We start from the raw sequence: 11,096 nt of genomic DNA on the forward strand, positions 1-11,096 counted from the left end.
CCCGTCGTATTAAACTGGATACTAGATTTGTTCATTTACGTGTTATAGTAATTGTATATTTCAGTGTCAGCCAACTAATAGTTTGAAATTGTATAGCGCCACCACCGGTGGCTTTCCCCGGTTCTGCGCGGACAGTCGTTGTATTTGTATTATCCGTTACGTGCATGTCGTTTCCTTCTACCCTTTTGGACTCGATATTTTAAAATCGGTTCGGCGATGTCCATGTTTTCATGTTATACGTCATCTTTTCGAGGGAAACGTCCTTGTCTTGAGGTCATAGTTCATAGTACAGGGCTTATCAGTTCCCAAACTGTGTCAAGGTCATCATGACCCGACAACTAAAAAGCAGTCGTTACATCTGAACTGCAAAAAAAAGATCACGTTCGCGATTATTCAGGCTCACTGTAGCGGGATTTCCCAGTGAGATATGCATTCTGATAAAACGTGCCGTAATGGTTGCATGTCAATAGCGTTGTAACGCATGAATGGGTGAAAACTGAGAAAACATACCTCTTTTTCATCAATACCGTGATTCTTTAAAATCACCACTCCGTCAACCGACAACGATTTGAGCAGGGAACGGGCAAGCTCTGGTAACCGATCGCTGGCCACTTTGCTGCGTGCAAGGCTACAGGCATCGAAATCAATAATAGGTACCATTGTTGTCATTGTGTTAACCTCTCGAAGGTCGCTGTATTAACCGCGAGTTCACATAGAGGGCAGTCATGGAGTTAGGACACTGCCCGCCTGTGTTGCATTAATAATTCACGTTTAGATTATACAATATTTAGAAAACGAAGCCGATAGTATCAATTTCGTTTTAATTTTACGCGGGAAAATCATCAATTCGTTTAATTGCTGGAAAAAACATAATTTCACATTCTTCAAGTTATTTTTTCTGCCAAATTTGAAACCTGCACCGGTTGACTGATTCGATTTCGATCTTCCGATATTGTAACAATATTTACGAACTTGGCAACATTCAGCTTAGACATGCTTTTGTGAGGTGTTATCGTGACGACAGCGAGCATGGGGGCACATATGCGTACATTCCATTACAAAACCTGGTTTTTCGATATCTTTCGACATATAGAGATTCTTTCCACAATACTCACTGCCATGATTGATTGCAGTTTGTAGACAATCACTTGCTCCCATAACAGTGCGTATTTGAAGCCCAGAGGTCCGACTTATGGAAATACCTGGAATACCGGTGAAAGGGGTTTTCAAAATTACCCTAAACACGTTTTAAAAGGTCAAAATTTCGTACCCTTTTCACTGTTAGAAAGCTAAATAATCACGCACCTTGAACTCGCGCCTCGCGATATTTGAGCTTTCTAACCCTTCAGTGTAAGCACGGGTTGGTCATATGCCGTGATCGCCCGTGATTGAGGGTTGTTAACCAGGGGGCTGGACGTTTTCCTCGTTTTTGCGATAATTGATAAATAAAACAACGATAATCTCATTTTAAGAAAAACACCCTTATCACGTTGGCAGTACTGGGAATGACACCCTATTTGTCTATTTTGACTGAAATGATAACCCTAAACGCGTAATGCGCGTTAACGTGCTTTTCTTTAAAAAAAAACACCCTTTTAACGCGTTTTCTTCACAGACGTGCGTGCCAGATCATTATTTAAGTCGGACAATTACTTTCCCCAAAATATGCTAATTCCACTTTAAGATGAATTATATTGTCTAGCATACACCTTCGCTAGCCGTTTATAACCTTATTGAAGTATTCTTCATGAGGGCGCTTTACCACAGAAATGGTATGGTCTCAATGGCTTGCGTCTAAAAAATGTGTGGCTCGTTGTCTGTTTTTTTTATTAGTTTGTTTAAGATCGTTCTGAATCATTTTCTCCTTCTAGCTCGTTGACTGCGAATGTACTCGGCACACGACAATTCTCGCTATTTGTATAATTGTTAGTAATCATAAAAAAAGCTAATTATTCGGCGCACTAACGTTACATTTTATTACCCGTGTAGTTACCATGATCTGAGTGATGTACGGTGACAATATGTGTGAATGGTTTGTCAAAGAAACTTAATTTGTGACATCGCCCTGATTGGAATCTGTTTCCTAAACCAGCTCAAAGGCAAGCAGCAAATCACGACAATGCCGAAACGACCATGTATTATTCAGTTTATGAGATCGAACAGACATCCCCCGTAATCAATTACTTCCTCCCACAACAACAAGAATTATAGATTTGAAGTACAAGTATGTAATAATTTATTTAATAATAATTAACATTATTTAAAACATGTTTTAATTGGTGGCGTTTATGTATCTATAATAGTTCGCTGAAAGAAAGAAAAAAAAACATAATATATAAACAGGTATCGATTCTGAGATATAAGACATCAGCCGTTTTCCATCTTCTCTCTGCGTTAGTGCGTCATTTAGTTAAGAGCGTTTTCGTCGAGTAACGGCGCTTTGCGGGGAGAATGTTGACAGTGTAGAACGGGCCGTCACAATGTGTGACGTATTTTTTTCAGTGGCTGCTTTACCGTACATATTTGCTTCGTAAAAAGAGTGTCTTGATCATGAAAACAGTATATTTTACTTATCAGCTATTATAGTATGGTCGACATGGAAAGCAGAATTTCAATGGGGAGAAATGCAGCTTAATAAAATATGGAACAGTAACAAAATCAAGAGAGCAACACAACTCAAGTTGTACAAATCATTGGTGTTGTCAGTGCTGTTATATGGATCTGAAACCTGGAAGATGACAAAAGGCGACGAAAGAAAACTCAATACTTCTCAAACAAAGTGTTTAAGGAGGATAATGACGATAAAATGGCAAGACCATGTTAGGAATGAAGAACTGCTAACCAGGACTAGGATGGAGAAATTGAGCACTATAGTAATGAAGAGGAAATGGAAATTTATTGGACACACCTTAAGGGAGGTACCCACAAGTATCTGTAACACAGCATTGACATGGGCACCAGAAGGGAAAAGGAAACGGGGTAGACCCAAAACAACTTTGCGACGCACTGTAGAAAAGGAAAGAACCAAGGCTGGATGGAAGTCATGGGCGGAATTCAGAGTTGCAGCAGCTAATGGGACAGAATGGAGACGTTCGGTGGAGGCCCTGTGTGCCACTAGGCATCTGGAGGATAGGTAACAGTAACAGTTTGCGTGTTCAGTCGTGTTTTGTGTACCCCTGTAACGATGCGAAAACGAGGCTTGAACAGGCAAGTAGTCAGTAATGGGCACTGCCGCTGCGGGATTTGTCATGCGTATTACTAGTATTGTTTCGAGGTAGTTCATTTACGTCATTTATGATAAGTAGCGTGTAATACCCACTTAGCGTGGAATATGGAGTACGACTGCAGAGTTTTTCCAATGGTCGACGTCCGATTTGCTCAGTGGCAATAAGATTTCACTTGTTATCTCACTCATGGCCCGAGCTCTGCATAGGGAAATGTCACCCACGATATCTATATCCAATTAGGCAGAAGGTTTTAATCACATGACTCATTATACGCGTTTGTTCATATGATAACATGACGTGATTCAGCAATAATAAAACAATTAGGAACAATTATCGTATACTCAAGGTAGCACTCCAAATGTCAGCAAACCCTGAATCCCGAATTGTTAGCGTTGGCGCATTTATCGTGTTTGCGCTTGTGCATAATAACTGACCTGAAGTTAATAAACCGGTAAGTCGAACAGGTTTCAAATAATCCAAACGCACACAGTCGCTGTACACCGTTCATCCATGTTTCCAACCAACAGCACAAAAAAAAGCCTCAAATAAAAGTGCCATCATATTTCAAGTAACTCGTCAGCCTATGAAAATGTGCACACCATTCTGGCTAACCAGGAAAAACAATTGCAATTTATCCTTGGCTATAGCTTAGCGTAATATTTTCATATTTTGGGGGGTATTTTGGGAGGTAAACGGTCACACTTACTCAGCGAAACATACATATTATCTTTTTTTCAGTTCATTTTGTCTGCAAAAATGTTCTGGTAATGCACGTTTATCAGCTGTATTATATAGTTCTCATGGCCTATCTCTTTATACCCAACCACCCTCCCTCCACTGTCTTTGAAAATAACGACTCTTTCCGACTTTTACCAATAGCGACGCATAAAACACGTTTAAAGCACATTATTTGTTTGCATGTAATTCGAACACATGCTGCGTACCGAACCTATCACCTCCGTTTGAATAAGCGATTTTGATACGATTAAAAGAAAAAATCACGGAATATGGGGTCCACAGTTGTATCAGTTGTAGAGCGAACGGTACTGTAAAACGACAATTTGTCTTAGGTATTAAAGCGCGGTAGTCGTCGCGCAGCGCGTGTTCGAATTTCATGTAAATAAACAATGTATTTTACAAGCGTTGTGTACGTCGCTATGAGTCCCATATCGAACAGGACGCGGCGCGACGACTGCCGCCCTTTAATCTTCTGCAAATTGTGCGAAAAAAATTTACTCACACGTAACATTGTTGCCAACAAGCATGCGAATGTTTAATAACACATGTCGCTCGCGAATGTCTGCGATAACATTGCTCATACTAAGTTGTTTTATTAACAGAACGTATGCGTGTATATTTAATAACAACAACGCCGAACAAAGGCGTGATTTTATCTCGGAGTGCGAACGATCGCTTCTTGCCAACTAGTCGCTTCGCAAGCCCATGAAAACAAGAGTGACGGCCTCTTCTCGGGGCGGAGGTTCTATTCTCCTTCCCAGAGTTCCTTGCGGTTAGATCACCGAAAGGATCCCTGCCACCACACACCACCATTTTTTGGTGAGACGCCACAAAACGTTCTCATTGGTAAACAAGTTTTCAAAATATGTTATCAATAGCTAATATTGATCTTTTCGTAAAAGCCAAAAAAAGGTAAACTATGCGTAGGAGATGGGCGGAGGTACGTCACATAACGTTAGTTCAATGTTGTGTGGATGTGTTTGTAGAGAATATGTGTGTATCGCAAACATGCTTATTTTAGACAAGTCAAATAGACTAGAAATACAAAGAAAGGCACATCAAAGAGAGAATTAATATTGTATGCGAAAACTCTTTGTGCTTCAGCGTAAGCGAACCGCGGCGCGTGTAACAGCCCCCTTAAAACGTTACACGCTTTCCAAATAGTTAATGTAATCTGTCCTGGAAAATATGCTGTATCAAATTTATTCACAACAGACTTAGTTCATGCTGTTCATGTACAAAATATTGTATCGCTCGGATGCAAAGAAGTTATTCAATCATCAACCCTATTTCGAAAATATAATCCGGCGAAACCGTTAAATCATATTAGTTTATGATTTATTGCGCGTGCGTGTTTTGTTCTCTGAAAATTCTTCGGTCGAGTAAAGTGAAAAACATTGTATTAAACTGTGTACGTGCGTTAACCTACATTTGAACGCATCTTTGAACTTTCGATATCAGATACGAATCGCAAGAGACATCATATCAAAATAAAATACCACAATTGCCTCGCCATATGTTCTCTAATACTTTAATACTTTTTGGTATTATGAATGTTGATTTATCTTAAAATTACTGTGGGAAATAGTTAAAGTATACGTCTAATGCAAAGCTTTATAAATACTCAAGGAAAGAGTAGATAGTACAGTTAATCAATTCGTATTCATTTGAAACAATGGGTAGCACGATTCCGTTATCATCTATTCGCCTTTTTTTAGTGCATCACCTGCTATTCATTATGTAGTAGTGGTGTTTTTCAAGTTGTTCCACTGTGTCACCAAATTTCCGCGTTCTCCACTCTCTTTTGTTTACATTTAACACCGATACACTGTATAGCGCTTGACGGATAATAGCATCCGGTCACCGAAAGCAAACGGTGCACAGTGTGAAGTATTTCTCTGATCATTTTGACTGTTATATCACTTGCAATTTATTTATTAATAATAGGAGAAAAATGAGGATATCAGGATAATACGATGAACTATGCACTCAGGTAATTAGGAATCAGCTCAATCTCCGCTACGCGTTGCCTAATAAGATCCCCATACTGACTTCCTGCATATTTTCTTGTAATCTTGTTTTAACCACCAAACCAAGGTATCCGCATGCACGGCTGGCAACGGTTACGGTTTGGTTGTAAAAAGAACACAAATATGCATGTATTTTCTTTCTAAGAATCGATCACAACACAGCACAATGCAATTCCTTCTGCATCTCCTTTATTATTTTTTTAATTCTGACATATATAACGAGATCTCTCCTGACTGATTTTAGCCAAACTGCCAGAGAGCTCTTCAAATATTGTCATTATGAATGACAGCCACAGGTCAAAATCGCAAACATTCAAATTGGCTGCAACTAGCGTTCAAGGAAACAGTTTGGGGCTAGTTTAGTTATCGTTTTACGAGCGGCAACTCGGTTCAAATTTATAATAAAACTGTAGAATGAATCGTTAATTTCACAGACACTCTACCGTACGATAGCTGATATAATGTGTTATTTCTACTACTCAGCTTAGATGCACTTTAACTGCCATGAGTTCCACCGCTGTGTGAAACTTGGTTGTCTATAAAACAAACCACGATCGAATGTTATCATTCCTTCAACGTTTCATCCACTGGAAGTTGAGAACACGTCGAATGAGACGTTTATGTTGTTTGGAATGCCTGACGTCGGAAACCCTACCCATGAAATCAAAATATACTAATATTATTTTTCCTAAGACTGTATTCAAGTTAAACCATGGTTTTGTGTGATTAATATAAATTTGATTATTTCTCGTATTTGTATAGTGATCATGGCAACATAAAGCTAAGATGAGAATTTAAAATTGAGATAGTGTTGTTTTACATCCTCCAGTAAATCTATATTTCATTAATAACGTATTACAGTATAAGATACAATTACGTGTGAAATTGTGAATAATACATGGTTTCATAAACTGTATACTTCGTGTATCATAACATTGTCCCCGTGTTTGTAATGTTAATAATTTAGTATTTAAGAGAAGCAAACGACCAGGTAAAAACAACAGAATTATAAAAAAAATAGTGCAGGCAAGATTATGTTTAGAGAATGTTTTTACATTGAGAAACAACAACTTTGTGTATATTGTGTTACTCTTCTTCTGTAATAGCTAGCTCTGGTTCACTCAGCCAGTCAGACTTCATGGTATGGGACACAAAATGTGGTTTATGAAACATTTGAATCAACTCGCTAGAAAGATCATTAAATTGCAATGACAAGTACTGACAGATATTAAAAACAAAAACAAAAACTAGTGGATGTTTATTTATTTTTTGGTAGGTAAAAGTGAGAGAAAAATATAACATGCAAAAAAATCTTTTTCGGGGAATTAAACTGCAAATATATTATTAGCTTAAGCTATGTAAACTATTGCGATGTATTATAGTGTGGAATTTGGTTTACTGAAAACATTCTGAATTATTCAATTGATACAGTGTTGTACTGTCAAAAGTCGCATTAGTAATTGCATCCCAAATATAAAAAAACGAATACAAAATTGTTGAAAGATGCAGTTATACCTTGAGATTTATAACTCTTGTTTTATATACAATTTGTGACATGTAGCGATAATTTCTTTGTTAACCATTCTGTTAGAATGTGTTTTAGCAAACAAAACAATCGCATATTTTTACCAACGTTACAAAATAGCCGAAATAAAACGTACACCGCTCACCGTTTTCTGTTGCAAAGCAAGAAATATTGCCCACTAACAGACTTTTTTATTCAAATTGTAATTGAAAATAATGATTGTGCGTGGTGTTCCAAGTGATATAGGTCACTGCTCAATTTCAATTACGATTCTCCTTTGTGGTAGATGTTCACCAAATGTAGGATGTATTCGACTCGATGTATGGTACAATTACACTGACACCGAGTAGTGTGTTATATATAAATCATAGCCACAGAATCTCATGGCTACAAATGTCGTCTTCCACACAACGCGCTCAATGACAAGTAGGCGGAACAAACTTCAACCAAATTCATTCTTCCCGATTTATTAAACTTCGGTGCATGTTTAAATTCAATTTAAACTATATCACCGAGTTCCTTTTTTCCTTTCATGTTTATAATGCTTATTTATTCCTATGACTACACAAAACGAGCACTGAGAGTGGCAAAACAAATAAACATGCTGTTCACTGGATGTGGACATTCATTTCATAAGAGAAATCAAATTATAGTCATTTCATGAAATAGTAGAAAATCATAGATATCCAATAACTACGAATTTAGTTTCTTGACACACAACATTCGAAAATGGTCATGCCGTATTAGACACTTTCCCCTTGTGGCAACAAATATCCCCCTGTAGACACCACAAGCTTGTATACAATTTACTTGCGATGCCATTTACCTCTCCCTTCTACCAACACACACCAATGGTTTCTCTTTTCAATTATATTTTTGTTGTTCGTGTTTGAAAAAGGATTGTAATCTTTGTACACCAACGCTCTGTAATTGCAATTATATTCTAACTAGGTCATAGTCAGTAGTGTTCTGACGTTGTAATGTATGTTAACTAAAAATGTAGTATCACACTTGTACACAGATTTATTTAAACGGAAACAAGTTTGATTGGAGGTAGTATTTCAGTGTGTCCTAGTCCATTTTTCATTAAATGTGTCAATGCTTTCATTAGTTTAACTGATATTAAGTTGATATAAAACTGACAATGTCAGCCAAAATATCAACGCAGTTAATTTAAATGCAACCCCTCTATGTACTGAAAACATGACCGTACAATGTCGCATACATACAATTATATTGTAATTGTAATCATGGCCAAAAATGACTTAAGGCTATATGTGTACACATGGTGAGACTCGTATTTTAAAAGTGCGGCTTAGAATTTTCCATTGGGAAAATTATCTTCAAAACGGAACACATGGTGTCCATTCATACATGTCAGTGCAAATACGAGCTGTCTAATTATAGATCTAATATCACGTACGTTATTGTTCAGGCAATGATTGTATGTTGCAATTAGTCACATTTACTTCCTTGACGACAATAGAGGTTAACATCTGGACAGCACATCAAATAATTGGACGTACTGATGATGGTACGCATGTTTAAATGCTCGTCAGAGCTTTGATAGCAGTACGGCAACCGAGGTGGCTCACTACATTGATTTCAATAATTAGGCTTTATTTTTGTATTTTTTTTTAAATTTCCGTTTTAAATTTTAATTTCAATTTCACTTCATTTTTTTTTTCATTTTACTTTTCAATTTAACTTTCGTTCACGATTTCATTTTGAATTTCGTTTTCGATTTGACTTTCGTTTTCATTTTAAATTTCGTTTTCGATTTGACTTTAGTTTTCATTTTGAATTTCGTTTTCGATTTGACTTTCGTTTTCATTTTAAATTTCGTTTTCGATTTGACTTTCGTTTTCATTTTAAATTTCGTTTTCGATTTGACTTTGATTTTAAAGTTCGTTTTCATTTTGAAATTGATTTTCGATTTAAATTTCGTTTTCATTTTGAAATTCGTTTTACATTTCACTTTTGTTTTTATTTTAACTTACATTTTCGGTTTCTTTTTGAATTTCGTTTTAAATTTCATTTTATATTTCATTTTCATTTTGAATTACGTTTTAGATTGTGTTTTTACTTTGTTTTTATTTTAAGTTTCGTTTTAACTTCCATTTTGGGGATTAACATTTAATTTAATTTTTACTTGAATTTACAATTCAAAATTGTTTATTAATTACAGTTATTTGCCCTTTTACACGACGAACACGATGACTAGAACGATGAACCCAAGGTATATATGTATTTTTTTTGTGGGTGCTCATTTTTTCCTTATTTTACATCTCCATTTTGTTCGTAAATTTGGCGGTGTTATTGAGTATTATTCACAGAAAAAATTCCCGATTGTTAATTTGGGTTTCAAATTGTATTTATTTTTAATATCACTTTCAATTTCAATTTGAAATCGGATTTCATTTTACTTTTACTTTTTTTTAACCTTTGCCCTAACCTTTGACATTTGTCACGTGATTTCTGATGACCAATCATTTACTACGTTCGCCATTGTCTGGATAACGTGGTGTTTGTTTTGTGGATGAATGAATCGCATCTTAGCGGTAAGTATGTGCGTAAATCATCCCAATAATATATAGCTTAGACACGCGATTCCTAGACAGCGTTCTCATACCCGTGTTGATGTCAATGGAAGGCGATGAAACAAATCGCATCATGTTATTTTTCAGACCACTTGCATTAAGCACATACTACCGGTACGAGTGTGGTAGTCGTTTCTTATTTACACTAGTAGTATGACCCAACGTCCTGGGGGGGGGTATGTTATTTTACCTAGTCTGTCTGAAAACGGGTATCCTTTTTTCATTATTTCTGTCGAAAAAGGGGTCCATATTTTCCAGACTGTCTCTAGAGCTTGAGTGATCTAACAATGAATGAAGCTGATTGTTTCTTTCTGTAACTTCATTTTGATCGTCAAAGTCCTCCCCGGGAGTCCACCTGCTTTTCCCTTGGTACCATGTATGCTTATTGTCTGAAAACGGGTGTCAAATATCACAGTTTGTCTGTCAGTATTTTTGGCAAGTATCCCCCCCCCCGGGCCCAACATACACACTACTAGTATTTAGATGCCCAATAACTTGAACTTGACAGGCAGTAATTATCAGTTACTATTTGAGCACATCTGAAAACAAGGTGGGAGTATTCCATCTCAGAATAAGTTTTGTAAAGAAACTTAGTACGTTCAGTACATGTAGCTATGTAATCCTTGTAAAACGGTGGGAAGAGTTCTATTTGCACCCACCCCTATCAATTTAATGTTCCTCTGAAAAACGCCTGTACTTGAATGTAAAATTGACTGGTGGGGTGGGGGCTAAAGGTGAACATTAAATTTCGGGTTTGGGTTAGGGGTAGAGCTGCAAATTCAACTCGTTCCACACTCCATATGATGCAATGTAATGTTGCTAGGCTAATCACTCACTGTATGCCATGACACGGTGCAATGTAACAGTGGTACAACATGTAATGTAACAAATGTCCTATGCGAATTACTTTTACATGAACATTTTGATACTAGTAGTATCTAAAAATCTACTCAACAAAACCTGTTGAATTACAATA

At 36.9% G+C, this 11,096-nt stretch overlaps 2 protein-coding genes across 2 annotated transcripts in view; one reads left to right on the forward strand and one right to left on the reverse strand.

Annotated features, from left to right (window-relative positions):
* LOC146735501 (uncharacterized) overlaps positions 1-698 on the reverse strand; it is a 70,949-nt gene extending 70,251 nt beyond the window's left edge. The window contains exon 1 of the mRNA XM_085506118.1: positions 511-698. Within this exon, the coding sequence (XP_085362244.1) occupies positions 511-669 (159 nt within the window). The 5' untranslated portion in view covers positions 670-698. The remainder of the gene's footprint in view (positions 1-510) is intronic.
* A 1,926-nt stretch (positions 699-2,624) lies between these two features.
* Positions 2,625-3,137, forward strand: LOC146735503 (uncharacterized). Its single transcript, XM_085505881.1, has one exon. It carries the CDS (start codon positions 2,625-2,627, stop codon positions 3,135-3,137), a length of 513 nt encoding a protein of 170 aa, XP_085362007.1.
* The last annotated feature ends 7,959 nt before the right edge of the window (positions 3,138-11,096 follow it).

The sequence above is a fragment of the Saccoglossus kowalevskii genome, chromosome 12 (genome assembly GCF_978046115.1).
Source record: "Saccoglossus kowalevskii chromosome 12, keSacKowa6.1, whole genome shotgun sequence".
NCBI lineage: Eukaryota > Metazoa > Hemichordata > Enteropneusta > Harrimaniidae > Saccoglossus > Saccoglossus kowalevskii.